Genomic DNA, 21,941 nt, shown 5'->3' on the forward strand with positions numbered 1-21,941 from the left:
ACCTTTTGTTTGTCGTATTCCAAACAGATCTTCTGGCGGCTGCAAGGCTCCGTTGAGTTTGCGCTGATTAGAATGATGACTTTGAACAGTTCAGCCTTGGGGGCTTGTCTGTGATACAGTCCACCTGACCACAATCCAGTCGGCTGAGACAACCACCCATCCAGTCTTTGTGTCTCGGGACCTCTACAAAGAGTGTCTGCAATGTTCCAAGCTACATCACAATGCCCTTCTCGGGACTTGTGCCCCTTCTCGCGAATGACTACGCAGCCTGTAGAAGGCAGCCGAAGCAGTCATTTGGCGGTTATGGCTGGTGGTGTTGGCCTCGTCTTAGATTTCTTTATATCTCATGCATGCTACTGAGTACACTCTCCCAGGTATGTGTTGATGTTTGAGACGTTTCTTTCCGTATCTGCCGTCACCGCAAGAGTTCCTAGCCTTTAAAGCATATGCTCTCGCACCAATATGCCACCCCATCGCGATTGCCATTGCAAGAACTGTTCCACCAATTCCAGCAAACGCGTGAAAAGCCAAATCCCGCAATCACAACCGCAATCACAACCGCAATCAACAAGGCAAACGGCCAAGGTGTTCAAGATCTCAGCCAGCGACATTTTCCCCGTCCTCAAAATTCCCGCTCGCATTGTCACCAAAATCCAGGGATACACGATGCCGTCCTTTATTCGTTTTGAGAAGTGTGACACCCTCAAACACTATGAGCGAGGCTGGACATATGTTGAAACGCGACATGAGCGACTTGTCAAAGTTCGGAACAAGAAGGACGGTCATGATCTCCACCGGGGGGGTTGGATCAAGACTAAACCGAGAGAAAGAATCGTGAAGGAGATCCTCTTGGTCGAACCCGATGATGGACCGGTCCACCGTGGGCGACGTGCTGAGCTAAGGGGAGGTCAAGTGTTTATCGATGTTGCCACAGGAGCAACGAAACGAAAAGGAAGCGAAAGCTCGGACGAAGCACAGCCACCAACACCCCGACCTAGGATTCGAGTTCGTCGTCCTCTCAACGCACATTCACCACCGCCGGGCCACTCGACTGAACGAGTCAGGCCCGAGCGACGGCCGGCACGCGTGGTCGAGAAGATCCCCGTCCAGCGAGCCCGTCTTGAGCGCGTTCGACCTGTTCAAGTCATGGAAGAAAGTACCTACTGTGACGATGACGACAACGAATATGACTATGAGTACGATGAACCATATGAACTATTCGACACGGACACAAGAGAGCCTCAGCCATACTACATGCCGGAACCGGAGAACTCGTTCTGGGACGATGATCTTCAAGCTTGGATGGTCCAACGGAAGCCTCGAGTGCGATTCGAATGAGCTAGACAAGACGAGGAGAGCATTTGTCTCGCCTCGTCTGATCGACAGCACGACAGCAACTCGCTCCTTACGAGAAGGACAAGGTTGTCGACGTCAGTTTATCTTTGGCCTTCTCGACGGATAGGTGGATAAAGGCGCGAACTGAGGCAGTCTCATAAGGGAGGTATCGGTCCCTTCAACGGCCGAATCATTTGTGACCAAGTCAAGTGCGTACAACCAGAGGCAGGCAGGCAGGCAGGCTGGACCTTGCAGCCATCAGTCTTTTTCCCAAGCTACAGTGAGGAGAGGATTTGGCCCTGCGTTTTCTAGGACAGGTTGTTTCACTTGGACAAAGCCTATGTAGAGGGGGGCTTTTGGACTTATCACACAGGGGAGGCGAACGACGAATGCGGCCAGGTTGACAACCAATGTAACTGTTCATGGAACGACAGGACGGTAAGGGCGTTTCGGTTTTGTGTATCCAGTTTGACGGGCATCAGGTGTTAGAACGTAAGGCCTCCGCTTTCTCTTTGGTAATGGGATTCTCTCTTTCCCAAACATCCCTAGTCGCTGCGTGGCTTCTGTGAGCACCCTTCCCCTCTCCATCAGCCATGATTTGGCACGAGTGATTGACTAACATTTTGCATTCTACCTGGAACCCTTGTCCTTTTCCCTCCAACATGATCATGAGATCCTCGTCCACTGATCCCCCGGACCTTAACTCGCTCAACCCCGAACAGACTACAGTACCACCAGCAAAAGATTAGGCTAAGAAGCTACACCTTCTGGGCCAAAAACTCATCCACCACCCCCCAGACCTCACCCGGCCTCTCCACCCAACTCATATGCCCACACTCCTCGGCGACCACCAAGCGCGACCGCCGCACCCCGGCCGCAATCCGCACACTCACCTCGGGTCCCGTCACTCGGTCCTCGCGCCCCGTCAGCACCAACGTCGCGGCCGCGACATTGCCCAACTCATCCACCTGCTTCCACTTGGCGTTTCCATCACCAGGGGCGCCTTCGCCCGGCGGGGACGCCGAATCCGCCGCATAATACGCCCCGTAGGCCCACAGGGAAGGGTTGCCCGTCCAGAGGTCCGCGAGTGTCTCCGGGCCGCCGCGCTCCGGTTGCGCGAAATACTGGTTCGCACCAGTCATCTGGAAGGCACTTGCTATGTGAGCCAGAGGGCTGGGGTTAGGGATCACTTGTCTCACCATTCTCACTTTGGGCCACTGCCGAATCCTAGATGGGCCCGGTCAATGCCCTTAGGTGTCTCAATGAAGCCGAAAGTCCTCACACCCTCCTCCAGTCCGAAAGGAGTTTTGTCCCCACCATTTTGTGGAGGATCTTGACCTCCATTCTTTGGAGAAGGACTCTTGGGCGCTCCATCCTCTGGAGATCGTTGCGAGGATTCCCCAGGCTTGTCGGTTGGTTTGTCTGCCATGGTGAATGGGGGTTCAAGAATGAGGGCAAGCTGATGGGAATTTGGTCGGTGGGACGAAGGGACCATAGCACAGTCCGAAATTTGGACTTGACGGTGGAAACAAGGTTCATATACTTGTCATTGAAGGACACTCGTGTCTAATAAACATCAAGCAGGTACTCCGTACATCGTGTTCCAGGTGTTATCCAATTAACAGTTGAGTAGAACCGTTGATGGACCACAACAGCCACCGGATCATTGTATGCGTGCCACGAGGGATGAGGTAGACTCTGTTACAGAAATAGTGTAGCTAGTATACATTACTCTGCATGCCGGTCCATCGAAATGGCCGTGGGCTAAGAAAATACATTGGACATTGGCCACGACCTCGGGATGGCGAGTATGCATAGCAGCATACCAGTCCAACAAGATACCCATAGCCCAAGAGAATGAACCAATTTGCTGAATTATGCTGCTTGTTCATCTGTACAGTTGCCTTAGATATTGTTAATCCCGAGCGTGGACTTTGAGACTGATCAGAGCCACTCTACTTTAAGAACATACAGATATATCAAACCCAGGTCTCACCTTGGCCTTACCCTAGCCTTACCCCGGTCTTACCCCGGTCTTACCCCGGTCTTACCACGGTCCTACACGGGGGTCTTACCTAGGACTGTCTTAGAACTTACCTAGGATAGGATGGAAATCTCCGGGTGGATTATAGGTAGCCCGAATGACCTAGGCTATTTTTGTTTTTGAGGAAGTATACGGTGTTGTCGTCGCTGTCTATCTCTGTTGTTGTTGCCACTGTAATACAACTTGTAGCAGCTCTTCGTAGGCCTTGTTCTTCACACCTATTCCGGACTTAAGTCCCCTTTTGTCTTTACTTGTATTGGTAGCGACTTCAGGCTGGCCATAGAGGGGATTGCACAGTCCAGAACGGATTGCAAAGTCACGTGGGCGGGGTGACCAAGACCAGAAAGGGCTCCGCTTTTCCTGCGTAATGGAAGAGACTCATTCCACTATGAGCTTCTTTGTCGGGCAGCAACATTCAGTATGAATCATATCAGCGACAAGTATTGTCTGTCGTGGTGTTCGTACCCAACGTAATCTCCCTACTTCACCCTGCTTCCGACGCACGGGCTTGTCCTTCACTAAGGCCTCCGTGAGACAGCTGCGAAAACCAAGTCACTCTTGGGACTCTTTCAATCTTCCTCCGCGAGGGATCCTAGATGTTGGTCATGATAGGTAAAGGTAATCATCGATGAACATCCATCTCGATTCATTAATCTCATTGTGAAATAGGGATCAAGTCAACAGGTCCGGTCCAGTCTACACCACAGTTGTGAAGCGTGTATAAGTAAAAGGGATTGAAGAGATGGCAAGACAAAGCACGGGCATGGACGACAAAAGCGAGCCGGTTTACGGATATCTCCCTTTAGGATTAATGTATCCTAACAATGTGTTATGCAGTTCGGGACCAAAGCACTGAGAGGAGAAATTGAATTCATACATGGCAAAGTATTCGACGCAGTCGAGTATGTCAGGACTATACGATGCAAGGGTACATTGATTCAAATCTACGATCCCACGAAAGACCTAAAGTCTCCACCATTGTGGGAATACGAGGATGAAGGTAAATATGACAGACACGATGTGCCTAAGGGACACAAGGTTCGCGTTGTGAAGGCTTATATAGTATTCACTACTACCGACACCACCACCACCACCTAGACGGCTGTTATACGAAGTCTCTCGATGATCATGCTTCCCTCTTTAAAGCCAAGCACCATTTGGAAGACGATATCGCCCCTGTTCCTGGGAGACAGAACAGTGATACAATATATCGTTGTATGTGGTATTCCAGTGTCTCTGGCGGTGTGTTCTTCCCATATCCATTGCATACTGGCCCTGAGGGCAGAGAGAAGCTCCATACCCACTAAACTCAGTGTATCAACGGCCGACTCCGAGTATTTATATTTGATTTCTGCGTTAAGTTAGCTTAGGTGTGAACTAGAAAGGAGTGACGACTTACGCCTCTCGACTGGTAGAGGGGTTGCCGTGGTCGTGGTGTTTACAAAGTCCCTTGCTGCTTTTCCAATGCCATGCTTTACAGCAATATCATCAAGAATTTCATGTCGAGATAGTCCAGGATGTTTCGTGAGATATTCTAACAACGCGATCCTGCTCTGGTTGTCCAACTCGATAGTCGTTCGCTTTGAGATTTGCGAGGAGTATAGGACGACCAATGCAGCACCGCAATTTTGCAGGATGTCTTCGAGAAATTGCTTGAAGACTCTATCCCTGCGGTTCGTAGCGGCATGATCCGGAGCATGAACGCGCGGAAGGTCTCGTCCGTGGTTGGAGGACTGGCCGCGAAATGGCCTAGCACTTCGTGGAAGAAGGACACGTCCTGCCTGGGGAAGCCTAGGAGGTCGGAGTTCAGCAGGACGAGGCGTCGCACGCGCGTGGGGTGTGCGATCGCGTAGCCTAGGGCGACGGTTCCGCCGGAGGAGTGGCCTATCAGGGCGGGGAACGCGTCGAGGCCGAGATGTTCACGCAGGGCTTCGAGGTCGGAGACGACGTGGCGGGACGACATCTCTGTCGGCGAGGCAGGGCGGTCAGAGTCGTCGTTGCCGCGTGGGGAGGCGATGATCACGGTGTATTTGGAGGCGAGGCGGGCAAAGGTGTTGATGTATAGTTCGGCGCCGACGCCCCAGGGCGGTGGATGCACGAGGATGGGCGGGAGGCCTGGGGAGTCGGCGAGGGTGGTGTAGTGGATTTTCAAACCGTTCAAGGTTGCCGTGTGCTTGCCAGCGGTTAGTGTAGAGGGGGACATGGTTGCAAGTAAGGATGGAAAGGGGGTTTGTTTGACTTGAGAGGTGGCAGTGAAAGAGCAAGATGGGCAATTGGTGAGAAAGTTTCTCAAGATGAGGCTTCTGTGATAAATTCCCCAAGTTAGAATACAAAGAGCTGTGGATCAGCAGTGGTCTGCGGTATGCTGCCTGCGGTATGCTTCATACACCCCTCTTAGGCGAGCGCTCGGTGAGCTGCCACAGTAATTGCGGATCCCGCATTGCAGCTTTCAGCCGTGTTTTGGCATCCGCCCAATGCAAGATGCATGTAAGCCAGGAACCATGACACATGGTATTCCCACCCCCTGACTTGGTGGATTCAGCCAATGCGATCTCATCCCAGTAGCAAGCCTGACCATCGATTTGGGCGTGCATTGTCACAAGCGGGAAAAGGAGGAGGCTGTCGGTTGCCTTGTTTCCTGCAGGAGCGTAACATCCAAGGCGGAATCCAACCCAAAAGGTCAGTGTGATTAGTTGGCCCGAGGTAGTCCTTTGTCGACGAAAGACCGGGCTGGAAAGAATTCGGAGGCTTCGAGAGGTAGTGCAGAACCACCGTTACGTGACATCGTTCCCGGGGATGGGGATGCTGTTGCTGCAGATGCACGCCATCGTGACACAGCGTGGGCTGACACGCGCTGGACAGTCGTTGCGCCGAAAGCCAACAAGCCAAATAAGCGTCACAAGACTTCTTCAGATGGAAAGATTCGAGCATTTTCTCGCGCTTTGCCGCCGTCGAATGGCGGGAGATGGTATCGTTCATTCGGTTCTCGAAGGCGTTGCCCCTCAGTCGGTCTTGATCTAGGAAGAGGTGGAGTCGGAAGATCATAGTAATTCCTCGCACGTCCAATCTTCGTACCTTGTCCAACGTCAGAGACAGTTCCAGCATCGTGCAAAGATAACTCACCATCCGTCAGGCAAGTAGCGGCGGACAATCAGAGGCATCTTCTTTTGGTTCAGTTCCAGGATCGCCATAGCTAAAGGATCAGTCTCATTCGACACGTCGACCATAGGAGGGGCATTCATGCTGGTAGCGATCAGTCCTCCGTCGTTGCTAGTACAGGATTTCATGCTCATTACCTGAGCTGCAGTGCCCTAGTCCCGAGTACTCTGGCGCGCTCGTATTTTGTCATGTAGGGAGTGGTCGTTCTCTTTTCATCGGGAATTTTCTTATCGGCATCGCTGGAAGGCTTCTGGCCAGTCTGGTTTGGGTCTCCAGATGTCACAACAGTTTTCTCCCCCGTTTCTTCTGCCTGGTCTCTCGCTCTCTCCTCGAGAGCCTCCTGATCAACGTCCACATCTGGAGGGAGTTCTTCGTCGAGGTCTTCTTCGGGCTCGTAGAAAGTATCATCCGGTTCGTCATTGCCGTAGCTGGACGGGAGGAACGTGTCAGTAGTAAGCGAAGGACGGCTGATTGAAGAAAGGCTCTAGACAAGAGTGTTGCACCTACCCGCCTTCATCACCACCGTAGTCAGACATTGTGACAGTTCAGTGCAAACGGAATCACACGGCCGTAAAAGAGGTTGGGTCTCTCGATTGAAGGACTGCACAAGCACGACAGAGGTGGGTTGCGCTTTTCAGATTCCTCGCGAGAAACAAAATTTCCTGGGGCAGCCGCAGCCTTGTCGCACGTGACCCACTCTCGGAGACCAGCCTCGTCAAATTCACAAGAAAAATCCACTTTCGCAACCCCACACTTTCCCATTTGCTACCACCAATTGCGCCCCTCGTATTACCAGCACAACAGGTTCATTTTTGACGGTTTGACGGTAGACAAGCTCGGCGCGGGTGCGCAACGTCGTCAAGATGAGGGTCGTCGAGTCTGACGACGAGTTGGACAAGGATTATGACATGCTCGACTCCGACCTTGACGACGATGGACTGAAGAAATCTGCCTCCGACACGCCCGCCTCTACCGCTCCCTCCTCTCCCCCTCTCAACGCCTCCGACAAGCTTCCGCGCAGTCGCCAGAAGATCCATCGGTGCACATTCGAGAACTGCGACAAGGTCTTTGACCGCAAAGCGAGACTGGAAGATCACATCCGTTCTCACAACAATGAGCGCAACTTTAAGTGCCCGCATGCGCCATGCACTAAAGCCTTCCTCCGAGACAGCCACTTAAAGCACCATATCAAGAATCAGCATAGTCAGATCCGCGACTACAACTGTACATGGGAAGGATGCGAGGCGAGCTTTACGACAGGAACAAGATTACGTCGACATATCGCGACCCATGAGGCAAAAGAACAGTTCAGATGCCGCGGTTATGCCGGCTGTGACCAGACCTTTCGTAAACAAGAAACGCTAGACCGGCACATTCTGACAGCTCACCATGGGATCAAACCCTTCCCTTGTCAGGCATTGGATCCTCTCACCGGTGCAGCTTGCAACAAAGCCTACGACACGGCGGAGAACCTGCGCACTCATGTCCGTGCGAAGCATGACATCACCCGCTTCTCGTGTGAAGAGTGCAAATCGTTGAATGCGGCAATTCTTGCAAACTCAGAAGGTCAAGATGACCGGCAGCCTCGTGAGGCGCACTTTGCAACTTACGCATTGTTTCAAAGTCACAACGCCGAATATCATCCACCAGTGTGCCAATATTGTCCGACTTCATTCGTCACCAGCAAGGAATTGACCCGCCACTTGGAACTTCAGCACGGCATTCTGCCAGAGAAGAAGACTGAACGTGGCTCAGTCCTCACATGCAACGTCGAAGGTTGTGGCAAAAAGTTCACCAAGAAAGGCAACTTAAATGTACACATTAAGACAGTTCACGAGAACAAGCGCGACTTTGTCTGCGGCAAGACTCCTGTCCCCATCCCATGCGATATCAGAGGTCGCGGAGATGTTGCCGTGTATGGCTGCGGCCGCAGTTTCACCAGCAAAGCCAGCTTGGAGGAGCACATCCGAACCGCGCATTTGGAGCTTGCGTCAAAGCGCTTCCTCCGCGAGAACAAGCGCAAAGCTGATGCTCCTGCTTCTGACGAGGGCGGGCAGCTCAAGAAGAAGCAGCGCAAGCCTCGCTCTGACAAGGGAGTTCCTCGCGGCTCAGCCATGGCAGGTCTCACTGGCTTCGACGTGCCTACCACTCCTGTCGTGCAAGAAGGCCCGTTTCCCTTCGGTTTCGGAGACGTAGTCGTTCCACACATGCATGTTGACTCATCAACGCTGCATGAGCTTGACAACGCTACCCGCATCCGAGCAGACAAAAGCAGCGCCCTGGACAAGAGCAATAGTACCATCCTATCCGCCTCGATGACCATCTGCGGCGACCAGATCTACTCCCAGGGCAATGCTTACCACTATCCCTCTGGCGAGTACCCGACTTTACTGTCTCGGGACCTTGAGCGCACGACTGTCCACGACGACGTCACGACAGAAGACGCCATCTGCACCAGTCCGTCCAGCAACTTCGGCATCACCGCGGTGGATGAGGACGAGGATGTCGATTTCTTCGGCCAGTTCGAACAGGAAGAGCGAGAGCTCGAGTTGGCCAATGGCCATCCTGGATCTGCGTATCCTGCGCTCTGAAGCCCGCCATCGATGCACATTGAAATGACTGTACATACGTGATAGCGTGACATGCATAGCAAGCGTCGGCGTTGGGGAGATGGCTTGGTCCGGGAAAAGTCACAGCTGAACGTGACCGGAAAAGTGAGCTTTCAGTGAGATCAAAGCACCTTGTCAAAGAAACGAAATGAACTCATACCCAGAACACCCTTTCTCGATCATTGACCTGCCCTTTAGCTGTCGATCAGCCTTTGCATTGCACTCCCATACTCATCCCATTGCATATTTGATATTTGCCGAAACTTGAAATCCACGCTGCCATTCGCACCTACGACAATACTTCGCTTGACCTCTCATACCCGAGATGAACTGGCTCGCGCCCAAGGAGTAGTTAGACAATCTTGAGCAGAAAGGTCTTTGGTAACGCACATCACATGACGATCAACATTGGCCTCACCTTGGAGATGCAGTACATTATCTGAGCAGATCTCGCCGCAAGAAACTGCCGACGGAGGGCTGAGGTACCCCTGAGCAGAGCGAGCCCGCATGAAGATTTAGCACTTTGAGACGAAGCCCAGAAGAGCTGTTCACCCCTCTCTCGCCAGACTCGAGTGCAGATTGATGAAAAAGCCAGGAGCCCAATGTCGAGATGTCTGCGCCCGTTCAAGTGGGAAAGCATTCAACACTTGTTACGGCGTACCGCTTATTCTCTCTAGCGTCAATAGTCGTTGCATCTCAATCTCGCAGTCTGGCGACAACACCGGTATGCTACTGCCGAAAAGCAGGAAAGAAGAACCGAAGCAACCACCTCCGGCCATGTTCCGTTATCGGGCACAGATTTGCGCCTCCCGGCACGGGGGGCGTCGTCATCAGACAGGTACAAGGACCACGCAAGTGCACCGCAGCTGCAAGCTAGCAGTCGCAATGCAGAAGCACATGCTCCACGCTCTCTTCATCTGCACCAACTGCACTCGTGGCTACCTCGTACGAGGTACGTTCCAGCACCACACACATTGCGCGTCGAATGACGATTGTGCGAATGGTGACGGCTGTCATTCACGGACCGTTACAAGTCCACGCGTTTTCGGGTCTGAAGACTTGGCATGGCCGCCATGCAATGCTGACTGGCCCCCGGCCCTAGAGACAGCGTCCGCCGCATTTTCTTTGGCGAGGCGGTGGCGTAAGCGGCGCTGTCGGCGCCTGTTCCTGGCTGCAGCTTGATTGGGCGTCGTTCAGTGGCCCCACCCGCTGAGCTCCACTGTAGCGGGCGACAATCCTGGCACTTGCATTTTGGATCGCCCCAATTTTATGGGCAAAAGATTGTCAATGGGTTGCATGGAATACTCCTGGAGCACTCGATCGCTGCTTTATTGCCGAAAGGGTGAATGGGGTTTGGAGGCTCAATTGGTATGCACAGAGATTACCTGCCACTCTGAAATCTGATAGCCACAGGAAGTGGGAGCGCCGTGGCAGCACGCTCCTGCGTTTGCTTCTCGTGTCCTCCCCGGCCGCCGTGGTCTTCGCCCCTCTGCATATGCAACAGCTCGCATCAGAGCCTCTCCAAGATTTCTTTCAGTGCAATCATATCTTTGCTCAGCCCTCCTTCTTGACACGGCGTTACTACGCTCTCTCCTAGCTGTTCTTATCTCTTGGCAGCCGCTGAAATCTCAGCTTGAGCTCCGCCTGTAGCGCCAGCCTGTCCCTCGTCGTGAGGACATACCTCGTCGTCATCACCAGCTGTCACTTGTCCAGTCGCTACTGAAGCTCGTTATTTTTACGGCATCCACCATGGCGTCCGGCATTCCATATACCCCGAAGCCTGCGACTGATATCTTCACCCCCTACCAAACTGACATCGACCGACGGCAATGCAAGAGAATAGTGCCTATGAGAGTGCTTGCCCTCGGCCTGGGGAGAACGGGTACGGCCTCGTTAAGAGCCGCGCTCAAAGAGCTGGGTTATACAGACACATACCACATGATGTCGGCTAGTGTGGAGAACCCGCCCGACTGTCTCTGCTGGATGGACGCCTTTGCGGCAAAGTATGAAGGCAAAGGCAAATTCGGCCGCGAAGAATGGGATGCACTCCTGGGCCACTGTCAGGCGGTCTGCGACTGGCCGGCCGTTGCATTTGCGAAAGAGTTGATTGAGGCTTATCCCGACGCCAAAGTCATCATTACCACAAGAGACGTCGACTCATGGCATAACTCGGTCATGAAGACAGTCAACTGGCGTGCGAACGATCCCGAGTTGAAAGCAGTGGCAAACTTCGACTGGGCCGCCGGGCTGTACCACCCTATGCTGCGCAAATTCTGGAAATACTTCTTCTACGATGATTTTGAGAACCGGGGGAAGGAAAGGTTCCAGGACTACTACAAGGAGATCCGGGAGCTTGTGCCACCAGGAAAGCTGCTGGAGTACCGCGTTAGTTCTGGCTGGCGACCTCTGTGCGAGTACCTCGGCGAGCCGATACCGGACAAGCCGTTCCCAAGGTCCAACGACGCGGAAAACTTTGTGCAACGATGCCGGACGCAAAATCGCAAGCAGATGATGAACGTGATCTTCCGGGCTCTCATTGTGGGAGTGCCAGTGGTGGCAACGGCGCTGTCGGCTACATTTGCCTACACACACTATCTACCGAAATTCGCACAGAGCACGCCTGTTTGGACGGGCGCATCGTGACCCCGAGAGGGGGAGGTCGCCCTTGTGTACCCAGCTCGCCGTTCACTTCTACACACAGCCTGGTGTCTGGGACTTGGTTCAACTACTGGGTTGGATATTAATGTCGATGGGGACATGCAATTTTACTGTTGGTAATGGTTCAGGGAGTGGTTGAGTAAAAATGTTTGGCCGACTGGTCTGTTTGTACCCCGTACCTGGGACATGATAGATATTATCGGGTGCTGCGGACAGCATGTATTATCTGGCAGTCATGTTGCCTGAACGTGTACACGGTGATTGTCCATAGTTTGTACTTGCAAATGACACGATTGCACACGTCTCTCCAGCCACGTAATCAGGCATGGTTCTCACCGGTATATGCATCTGCACAGCAGATAAGATGTGCTAGCGCGGTGGCCATTGCTCTCGCATCCACGCGGCCAGCAGTCTCGTGGTACGTTAACGGTACTTGGACTTATCTCTGAATGCTGTGTACTAAACTTTGATCGGCGACGGACTTTGCTGTCCTTGGTAAGTATCATGCGGTCCACAGCTACTACTGTGTGCTGCCACACCACTTCGCCGTCAATACTCTGTTAGTCTCTTGGCACGGATGTCGGGTCGGCATCGCCTCTGTCACAGTCATTTCAAGCATTTCGCCGGACCTGGTGGAAGGCTGGGGCGGCAAAGGTGGGAGCGCATAAGATCCGTCGGCGATACCCACAGGACCGGGGGGCGAGCATCCTTTCATCTCTCTTTCATCCCTCGTGTCACTTTCCAGGCCTGACAAACGCGCTGACATTCATGAGAAAATCAGATTCTGCAGCGCCGAGACTGGATATACACGCTGGCCACTGTGAAGTACGAGTAATCCTCAGCGCGAGTCCAGGAGGGAGCCTCCCAAACCGCCCGACGTACTGAGTAGATTTCAGCCGGAAGAGCATCGCGTGCCTCCTTTCGCGTCTTGGCGGGAATCCCTCCGAATCCCTCCTGGTCGGCCCTGAGTCTGCTAGGGTTCAGGGTTCCGGTAATGGTCCTCGGGCAAGTCGCTGTACGGTCGACTCCTTGATCCTCAGAACCATCTCGCTATCTTCTCGGTTCTTAACTAAGCGGGAACGGGCAGAGGGTGATGCCATGAGGCTCTCACTCTCTTTGTACAGCTGGCTGGTCTGTCTGTTTGCTTGGAGGATAGCCGCCGATAACAAGTCGCAACCTATCTCCATCTTCCGATCAGTACGCGGATATCTTCCTATATGATCTGATGCAATCCGTTGACAACGGCTTGAACACAGAGACCAGACTTATCCGCTCCCATTCTGAGCGTCTTCAGACACCAGCGAGAAAAGCTTGCACCGGGCTACTATTTCGTTGCGCCCTATCAAGCCACGAATGAAGCCATTCACATCTATGACAATGACGCGGTAAAGCTTACCATGCCCCCTTCAAGTATGTCTCTGTAGCTGACCTCCTTCTAGAACTTGGTTTACTCGGGCTTTGGGAGCGCCGGACCCGGCGTGTCCCATGCTCCCCAGACATGCATGTACAAAGGCGAGGTGCATCTCTGCTTCTACCAGGGCGTGCAAATGCTCGGCTGGGGCCATGGTCATGGTCTCATAATGGACAAACATTACCGCATTGTCAAATCCGTCGAGCCTGGTAGCTACCAGGCTTCGTCCGATATGCATGAGTTTCGACTCATCAACGAAGGGAAACAAGCACTGCTGACACAGTATCTCCGTAGCGTGTACGACCTGTGCCCGTGGGACCTGTGTGACGGCCTGGGCTACATTCACCAAGGAGCGTTCCAGGAAGTCGACGTTGAGACCGGGAATGTGCTTTTCGAATGGCATAGTCTTGATCATGTCGATCCGCATGAGAGCTGGGTTCCCCCGGGTACCACTGAGATCAGCGGAAGTGGTCAACACCCAGAAAGTCCGTGGGACTACTTCCACATCAACTCTATCGACAAGAACCAAGACGGCGATTACCTCATCTCGGCACGACACACTTCTGCCGTATACAAGCTTTCCGGGGTCGATGGACACGTCATCTGGCGGCTCAATGGCGCCAAGTCGGATTATGCGCTTGACGGATTTCAGTTTTCTTCCCAGCACGATGCCAGGTTCATCTCGGACAATGAAACGCATACGGTGCTGTCCCTGTTCGACAACGGCACCAATGGCTTCAACCAGACGCAGCCTCATTCAACCGGGCAGATCATTGTCGTCGATCATAGAACCAAAGTCGCTACCGCGATCTTGAACCTGGATCCCCCGTTCGTGGATGGACACGCACATATCACGAAGTCTCAGGGTAATATGCAGATCCTGCCCAACGGGGGGATCGTCATGGGCTGGGGCAACGATGCCTTTTGGACCGAGTACGCCCCCGAGACGCACGAGATCATCTTCTACGGAGCTCTGGCGTGGACGAACACGATGAACTACCGTGTACACAAGTTCGACAACTGGGTCGGCATGCCGCTCACGAAACCTGCCATATGGGCTTTCTCAAAGGAGGGAGGAGATATGATGATGTACGTTTCCTGGAACGGGGCGACCGAGGTGAAATCATGGCGGTTCTATGGTGGCGATTCGAAGCAGGGTCCGTGGGAGGAATTGGGGGAAGTTCCCAAGAAGGGGTTCGAGTCCTTCTACAGACACCATACGGCACATACGTACAACTACGCGGAAGCATTGGACAAGGACGGCCGAGTCCTGGGCACATCGGCCGTGGAAACGATTTTCATTCCCAATGACCAGTTGAAGGAGTATTGCGACGACCTCGCCTGCCGGTTCATGCCCAGTCCGCAACAGAGGCAGAAGGAGAAGGAGGAGAAAGAACAAGCCGAGAATGCCAAGTTGGGCCAGGCCGGGCAGGACGAGCAGGACGTGCCGGCCGTGGACGTGGACGTGCAGGATGAGCAGGAGAGACTCGAGGCCGAGCGGCAGCGCGCCGAGAAGATCAAGAACGCCGAAATCTACGGTGGTACGTTCGGCGGCTTGGTTGTCCTGATCCTCCTGATCATCGTGCTGGCCACGAGGAATTTCGTGTCGCGGCCGGTCCATGCGTTAGCCTACAACGTTTATAGGGCTCTCAGCAGAAAGGGCATACGAGGAAGGGACGTCGGCGTCGATGCAGGATACAAGGCTCTGGCGTTGGAAGATCAGGACGGTGATAGAACACCCATGATCAGAGACCCGTCGTGACATTGGCGACTTGGCTTGCGCGAATTGTCCCTGCTATATTAGCATGAGCATGAGCATCAGCATCAGCATTTGGTGTTGGGATGATATGTTTGAACAGCTATGAATTAGTGCCTAATCTTTCCATCACTTCAGCACAGTCAATGAACGATATGATGACCACTTCCTCCCGGTATGCGCGTATCAAGATGCGAGGCATCGGACAGGCCGGGGGCTACTGCACCTGTATGATAATTATCTACCGGCCATGCTACGGATTACGATAACCATCACAGTCGTGCGTACGCGATTTGTGACAGGACGCGCACCAGCTCGACCACATCCCAAGCCTCGATGCTGTGGTAGGCAGTGTGGCGACACAGTGCCCAGTATGCTTGACGACGGCGACAGGTCTTCGGCCGCAGCCACAGAACGAATGCCCGTGCAAAATACGTAGTACTGAGGTACCTGTTCACGTACGTAGGGCTAATCAGGTGAAGGCTCCAAAGGGGCGATTACTGCACCGCCAAGGGCCCGGAATTGGTTCGCAGCCCGGAGGACGCCCCTCGAGCCTCCGAGTCTCGACACACCCAAGCCACGAAACCGACACGAGAACAATCCATTGTCATTACAAGGCCTCCGCGTAAGATTCTGCCGCTTGAATCATGCTTTCGGTACTGAGTACTCGGGTCAAAGCCCAGCTCGAGGACGTCACCGGGCTAAAGGGGAAACGAAAGTCCATGCCGATTAGCCGGAGCTGCCACTCATGCCACTTTTATCTCTCCTGTCTACTGCCTTCACAGGACGAGTATGTCCTCCGTACTGGAGTATGTGATCGCTCGCAATGAAAAGGAGAATTTGATTGCTCGGTAGGGCTGTCTCACCAGCTCGCTCGAATGACCATTTTACTGAACAAGGAATAAGGCCACATGGCCGCCCACGCGTCGCCCCCTCCATGGATCGATCCCGAGTTCTTGGATTGGCGTGAGGCTGGTAGCAGCGGCAGGTTGTCGAAATTAGGGTGCCACAACCGAGATGCCGCTGTCGCAAGCTCCAGTGATTTATACGGAGCATAGTACCAGCCGCTGGTTCCTTGAAGGTTTTGAGGCCCGTCAGGAGGGCCAATGCTTGATGGCCCCTCCAGCAGCGGACTGTGGTACGTAAGTATTAGAAAGTGGCATTTGGCAGGAACATTGCGTGTACACAGGCAAGAGAGTGATGCGACGCGTGTACAGTACACAGTAGGGCTTCCTTGCAACGATGAACCTGGTACAGAGCATCGGGTCGCGTCGCGATCCCGGCAGCTGGATGCCCTGGGTGGTACAAGGGACGAGGCTGGCTATCGAAAATGCTTGTCTCCCGCCTTCTCATCAAAACGGGGTCTCTCCTGTATCACGGAAGAAATTACCACAGGACGGAGTCGTAGGAGGCGAAAATAAAGGAGATGTCCTCGTTCTGGGTACTCTCGAGTCACTGCACCTGGGCAAACCTGGAATGTGTAGCCTCTGCACGAGTGGCTGCCTCGATCCCAGGCTCCATCAGGATCTGATCCTGCCCTCAATCTCTGAGACGTGCATGCGGGCCATCGAATGAGGCACTCGTTTCTTCAGAAGTGAAGGATGTTCTCCCGGCTAAAGCAGATTGCGCTCTACGTTGTCCGCCCTTGCACGAGCACGCACGTCGAGACCTGATTTATCTCAGAGCCTCGGGCAGGCCGTTCCTGCTTGCAACTTGCCATTTCATGGTGATCTCGCTTGATTCTTGACTCGCAAGCTCGAGCGATGATCGGAAGACCACCCAGTAAATTATCTTTCGGCAGGCCGCGCCATGCACGCCCCATGCAAGCGCCTGGTCGAGCTGCGGCCACTTCGCCTAGACGAGGATGGTGGCCACGCTGGCACTAGCACGCCTCCTTCAGCGGCCGGTTCAAGTGTCATGAGCCTCCACACGTTCCCGACACCCGGAGAGGCGCAACTGAAGAGCAAAAGACCTTGATTTGGTGGGCCTCGCCGATGCTATCGTGTACTTGGCTCTGCACGTCCTGCACGTCCAAGTCCGCTTACCCAGTACTGGGTACTCCGTACGTTCTTTGATGCCGTCTCCAACGAGGGCTACTCCTATGAGCCGCGGATGACGCCCCAATTCCCAGCTGTCTTATCGGATCTCCTCTCTGTCTTGGTGTTCACTGTTCACACAGCTGACTAGGAACAGCATTGATTGCGCACGCCCTCTCGATCCTACGCTTGCCTTCATCGCCTCTCTGTATGAGCACTTGACTGTCGCGCGTACAGGTCCAAATCCTTCTGACGACTCTCACTATCCCCTCAGTGAAGCTTCCAGCGCGAGCCTTCCTCGACAAACAGCCGCACCACACCCCACATTCATCGAGAGCCGTGCCGTCGATCGAGTCTACCATGAGCACATATCCAAGCACGTACGGGGAAACAGCGCGGTGACATTGGCACATAATATTTTACACATGATATACAATGGCTCGGCACGACGTTGAGACCAGGCCCGGCAGGCCACCTGCGCCGCCATCATGGGCGTCGATTCCCAACAAGTTCCAACTTTTCATAATATGTTCGGTGCGGGTAGTCGACTTCTTCCAGCAAGCCGCACTGCAGGCATACATGTACTACCAACTGAAGTCGTTTTCTCCCTCGGCGCCGGATAGCCAGATATCGTTCGAGGCCGGTGTGCTCCAGGGTGTCTTTACACTCGCCCAGGTTTTCACAGGCATTCTGTGGGGTCGGGTGGCCGACTCGCCTCGGTTTGGGAGAAAGGGTGTTCTGCTCATGTGCCTGGTCGGACAGGGCATGAGTTGCGTGGGCGTGGCATTCTCCCGGAGTTTCACAGCCGCGGCCGTCTGGCGATGTCTGGGTGGTGCCGTCAATGCGACTGTCGGAGGCGCAAGGACGGCTCTGGCAGAGAGTACGGAAAAGAAATACCATTCGAGGACATTTCTGTTGCTACCCTTGGCCTGGAACATCGCCAATATCTTTGGTCCCTTGTTCGGCGGTCTGCTCTCCGATCCCGTGCAGAATTATCCCGCCCTGTTCGGGGAGAATTCGACCTTTGGCGGAGCGCATGGCGTGTCGTGGCTGACAACGTTCCCTTATGCCCCGCCGAACCTGTTCTGCGCGCTGGTGCTGTTCGCGGACGCCCTGCTCGTTTGGATGGGCCTGCGTGAGACGTTGGCGGCGAAGAGATACGACCGCGATCGAGGCATCGAGTTGGCCGAGAACCTCACGTACCGAATCCGCAACATGATCTTCCGACGTTTCGGCTACAGCCAGCTGAGGCAAGCAGACGCACCGGCCGGACCCGACACATTGGACGATGAGAATCTCCCGTCGAGTACACCGATGACTCCGCTACCACCCAAGGAGGTGGACAATTCAAGCTCTGCCGAGACGTCCTCGAAGGTCCCTCCACGACCGTCGGACGCTCCCAAGTCGGCACCTCCCTTCTACCATGCCATCACGTCCAACGTTCTTCTCGTGTTGGCGACTGTTGCCGTCATGGATTTCCAGATGGGAGGCTTCGCGTCGTTGTGGACCATCTTCCTCTCATCCGCTCGAGCCACGGACGAGCAGAAATCAACGGTCCGCCTACCATTCGTGTTCACGGGAGGGTTGCAGTTCAGCCTGCCCACCATCGGCCTCGCCATGTCGATCCTCGGCTTCGTCGGAATCATCCTGCAATTGACCCTCTACCCCAGTGTCAATGCACGCTTCGGCCTTGTCCGCTCCACCCGGTGGTCTCTGTTTGTCTTCCCCATCGCATACGCCCTGGCGCCGTATCTCTCCCTCCTGATCTCGCATCCCTTCATCCTCTGGATCGGCATCGTGGTGGTGGTGGTATTACAAGTTGCGGCCAGGACGTTCGCAATCCCCGGCTCGGTATTGCTCATCAACAACTCAAGTCCCAGCCCTGCCATGCTGGGTACGATTCACGGCATGGGCGCCGCCACTTCGTCTGCATTCAGGACCATTGGACCCATCGTCGCGGGGCATTGGTATGGACAGGGTCTGGAGAAGGGTGTCGTAGGCTGGGCGTGGTGGTGGCTGGCTTTTGTGAGTTTGTTTGGTGTGGTGCCGAGCTTCTGGGCGAAAGATGGGAGGTGATAGTTAAGATGGACCTTGAAGTTCCTGTGGGTCTGGTGGTTGCAGGATCTGAGTGTTAATACGTCGGTGGTGAGAGCTCGGTTCGAACTTGCACATATCCAAACACATACCTACCTAGATTTATATATAATCCAGCACAGCTAGCTACAAAGGACAGCAATGGCGCCATCGCGACTCACGTACTCGTACTGTCAAAGACTTGGCCAAATGGCGTGTGTGATCCCGGTGTCGTGCGTGTCCGGGAAGAGCACGCCATCGAGGTATTCTTCCCATCCTAGCCTTGGTCTTGCGTGAGCGTGACCAGTGCAATGTTGAATCACGCCATGCAGCGCTATACGCAGGACACGGTCGTTAAAATGTGTAGAGGGTAGAAGGTAGAGTGTAGAGTTTAGAGCATGTACGGAGTATCTTATCCTGCTCAAATCGATTCAAAGTCATGTCCAGCACTGCACGCACGCCGCATACTATATGCCGTGGACGGGAGTAATTTGCGAGACCAGAGCGAGGACTGCTATGCTATTGGTGTATGTGTATGTGTATGTGTATAGTATGTGTATATACAGTATGTGAGTGGTCCCGTGGATGGACCGGTGTGGATGGGGTGGAATCAACGACTTGACAAATGAGCGGGAAAGAGAGGCGAAGGTGATGCGGGAGCGGGAGGGAGACAGAGAGAGGGAGACAGAGACGGAGAGACGGGGAGAAGAAATACTGAACTCAACGACAAAGTTACACACATATAGAGTACTCATGTCCTCGTTATTCTCCCCTCTCACACGTCTACACGTGAAGAGTCCTTGGAGGATCGGATCGAGCTCGCCGTAAAGTGAGGGCTCGAGAAAGAAAGTCCTGCCCTGGCTGGGCCAGCAAGGGGCACCTGGCGGCACGGCACCTAAGGGGTACGGAGTACAGAGTACGACGAGATTGCTTAGCATCGTAGCACAATACGACGAGCCAAGATACATACTGTAGGACTGAACCCCACACTCTTCTGCCGCAACGCCGGTGCTCAAGTTGAAGCAGTCACAGTGGGCTTGAGATCTGGCTTACGGTACTCCGTACTAGCACCGGTACGGAACACTTGTGTTTCTTGTCAAACGGTTGATGAAGCTTATCGAAGCTTGGGTGGGGAAGGAGGCACGAGTACGGAGTACTACATACTCCGTACGGAGCTGCACTTCTCAACCCAGAAACACGGATGCATGCGTGAATTTGGGTGTTTCGCTGGTCAGCGCGGAGCCTTGCGTCTGAGTGTGTCCATCCTCCCATTGTGAATGCAGGAAAAGCCGAGTGCGGAGATTTCCTCGACGTCAGTAAGTACCACCGTTCGAGAATGTCTCCCGCAGCCTCGTCTCGACCGAGACTTGACACCCGCGCTGTGTCAACGACATACAAGCGAGCGCCACCATGACTGCACGATCGCACGTGGACATGACGTGCGACAACGACCTGCCTTGGCGGTTGGGTATGCGGTATTCGGCACGCATTGCTTGGGATGGCTTGTTTGGGAGTCTGCAGACAGGGAAACCATCTTCGGCTCAGCGATGACTGATGGGAACTGAATGTGAAGGTTGTATAAAAGATCTGGATCTGCTGTCCTGGCATCTGTCTTCTCGATCCCCAGCAAGCCCTTCTTTCACTTCAACTTCACCACCTACCTCAACTACAGCTGGTCTGTAGATTTCCATTCTTTGAGCTTGTCTTGGATACGACACCTTCATTCATTTACTTTTATCAGCGGCTCGGCAACATGCGTTTCTCCACCACCACCGTCCTTTTCGCGCTCGTTGCTCTCTCCGCGGCCGGTCCCGTCGGGCTGAAGAAGAAGCAGGCCGGCGTCCTCACGGCCAGACCGTACAGCCAGTTCCAGATCTCGGACGGTGTCGCTGGAAATGCGCTCGCCGAAGTCAATGCCATGTTCCCGGTAGGAAAATGATCTGCAGCACGTCCGCTGGGCACACACGTTACTTACGAGTCCTGGCAGATCGACACGTCTGACCTGGCCTCGGTCTCGGAAGACGATCTCCAAATCATCAAGGACGCACGTGAGACGGCCGAGGACGCCGAAACCGGCACGGGCGGCTTCAACGACGAACTCGACGCGGCGTCAGGAGACACGACGGCGCTGCAGAACGGCAAGATCAAGAACAAGGTGCTCAAGTTGCAGTTGGAGGTGCTGGCCCTGCAAATCGAGGCCGCGCAGGGAGACGCCGATCAGGACAAGATTGACGAGGAGATGACCAAGCTGAACAATAATATCGCGCTGGACGAGGCCGCGGCGGGCGAGGACAGCGTCGGCGTCTCGGATACCTTTGACGGGTAGACGTGGAGATATTCCTTCTCCCGGTACCGAAGGATCGAGGGATGGACGTGTACTGTACGGGCGAGTGGGTTTGAACCAGTATCGCTGGCCCAGAGTGGACCTGGTACATATGAAAGTGCCACGCCAAAGCATTGGATATCTTGAGCGTACTATGATGGTCATCTCTCGGGGACGGTAACGATGAGATCTCCCCACTTGACCGAACACAGTTTGTAGATACTGTGCCATGCTCGTCGCGCCTGTACCCTGTTCTCTGCTCGCCCAGATGTCGTAGACAATGTCGACTGGCAGATACAGCGCAAGGACGGAAGCGTATATATATATATGCCGACGCTGTGATTGAAATGCAAGTGCGTGCAATGGGTCGCTGTATTCCAGCAGCCCAGATGAGAATCGAGTCATGGCCCCGTAGTCAATCAGACTTCGACCTTGAACTTTCCCAAGCACAATACTTGGACGTCCTTCACAGTGAATGAATGTCCCTATATTTAGTCCGTAACCACTCGAATCGCAAACTTGACCTATATATATATG

The 21,941-nt window shown here is 54.0% G+C and overlaps 9 protein-coding genes across 9 annotated transcripts; 6 read left to right on the forward strand and 3 right to left on the reverse strand.

Annotated features, from left to right (window-relative positions):
* Nucleotides 1-462: 462 nt before the first annotated feature.
* On the forward strand, nucleotides 463-1,338 carry G647_03052 (uncharacterized protein; the record flags this gene model as incomplete). Its single annotated transcript, XM_008727398.1, has 1 exon — nucleotides 463-1,338. The coding sequence occupies one exon, from the start codon at nucleotides 463-465 to the stop codon at nucleotides 1,336-1,338; it is 876 nt and encodes a 291-aa protein (XP_008725620.1).
* A 755-nt stretch (nucleotides 1,339-2,093) lies between these two features.
* Nucleotides 2,094-2,764, reverse strand: G647_03053 (uncharacterized protein; the record flags this gene model as incomplete). Its single annotated transcript, XM_008727399.1, has 2 exons — nucleotides 2,094-2,487; nucleotides 2,544-2,764. The coding sequence occupies 2 exons, from the start codon at nucleotides 2,762-2,764 to the stop codon at nucleotides 2,094-2,096; spliced, it is 615 nt and encodes a 204-aa protein (XP_008725621.1).
* Nucleotides 2,765-4,913: 2,149 nt separating this feature from the next.
* On the reverse strand, nucleotides 4,914-5,582 carry G647_03054 (uncharacterized protein; the record flags this gene model as incomplete). Its single annotated transcript, XM_008727400.1, has 1 exon — nucleotides 4,914-5,582. The coding sequence occupies one exon, from the start codon at nucleotides 5,580-5,582 to the stop codon at nucleotides 4,914-4,916; it is 669 nt and encodes a 222-aa protein (XP_008725622.1).
* Nucleotides 5,583-6,420: 838 nt separating this feature from the next.
* On the reverse strand, nucleotides 6,421-7,074 carry G647_03055 (uncharacterized protein; the record flags this gene model as incomplete). Its single annotated transcript, XM_008727401.1, has 4 exons — nucleotides 6,421-6,454; nucleotides 6,503-6,622; nucleotides 6,676-6,966; nucleotides 7,046-7,074. The coding sequence occupies 4 exons, from the start codon at nucleotides 7,072-7,074 to the stop codon at nucleotides 6,421-6,423; spliced, it is 474 nt and encodes a 157-aa protein (XP_008725623.1).
* A 327-nt stretch (nucleotides 7,075-7,401) lies between these two features.
* Nucleotides 7,402-9,129, forward strand: G647_03056 (uncharacterized protein; the record flags this gene model as incomplete). Its single annotated transcript, XM_008727402.1, has 1 exon — nucleotides 7,402-9,129. One exon carries the CDS (start codon nucleotides 7,402-7,404, stop codon nucleotides 9,127-9,129), a length of 1,728 nt encoding a protein of 575 aa, XP_008725624.1.
* Nucleotides 9,130-10,896: 1,767 nt separating this feature from the next.
* Nucleotides 10,897-11,790, forward strand: G647_03057 (uncharacterized protein; the record flags this gene model as incomplete). Its single annotated transcript, XM_008727403.1, has 1 exon — nucleotides 10,897-11,790. The coding sequence occupies one exon, from the start codon at nucleotides 10,897-10,899 to the stop codon at nucleotides 11,788-11,790; it is 894 nt and encodes a 297-aa protein (XP_008725625.1).
* A 1,113-nt stretch (nucleotides 11,791-12,903) lies between these two features.
* On the forward strand, nucleotides 12,904-14,978 carry G647_03058 (uncharacterized protein; the record flags this gene model as incomplete). The annotated part of the gene is made up of 3 exons (XM_008727404.1): nucleotides 12,904-13,002; nucleotides 13,062-13,190; nucleotides 13,245-14,978. 3 exons carry the CDS (start codon nucleotides 12,904-12,906, stop codon nucleotides 14,976-14,978), a joined length of 1,962 nt encoding a protein of 653 aa, XP_008725626.1.
* Nucleotides 14,979-17,443: 2,465 nt separating this feature from the next.
* G647_03059 (uncharacterized protein) lies at nucleotides 17,444-19,084 on the forward strand (the record flags this gene model as incomplete). Its single annotated transcript, XM_008727405.1, has 1 exon — nucleotides 17,444-19,084. The coding sequence occupies one exon, from the start codon at nucleotides 17,444-17,446 to the stop codon at nucleotides 19,082-19,084; it is 1,641 nt and encodes a 546-aa protein (XP_008725627.1).
* A 1,750-nt stretch (nucleotides 19,085-20,834) lies between these two features.
* Nucleotides 20,835-21,407, forward strand: G647_03060 (uncharacterized protein; the record flags this gene model as incomplete). The annotated part of the gene is made up of 2 exons (XM_008727406.1): nucleotides 20,835-21,008; nucleotides 21,069-21,407. The coding sequence occupies 2 exons, from the start codon at nucleotides 20,835-20,837 to the stop codon at nucleotides 21,405-21,407; spliced, it is 513 nt and encodes a 170-aa protein (XP_008725628.1).
* Nucleotides 21,408-21,941: the final 534 nt, after the last annotated feature.

Source organism: Cladophialophora carrionii (assembly GCF_000365165.1).
Source record: "Cladophialophora carrionii CBS 160.54 unplaced genomic scaffold supercont1.2, whole genome shotgun sequence".
Classification (NCBI taxonomy): domain Eukaryota; kingdom Fungi; phylum Ascomycota; class Eurotiomycetes; order Chaetothyriales; family Herpotrichiellaceae; genus Cladophialophora; species Cladophialophora carrionii.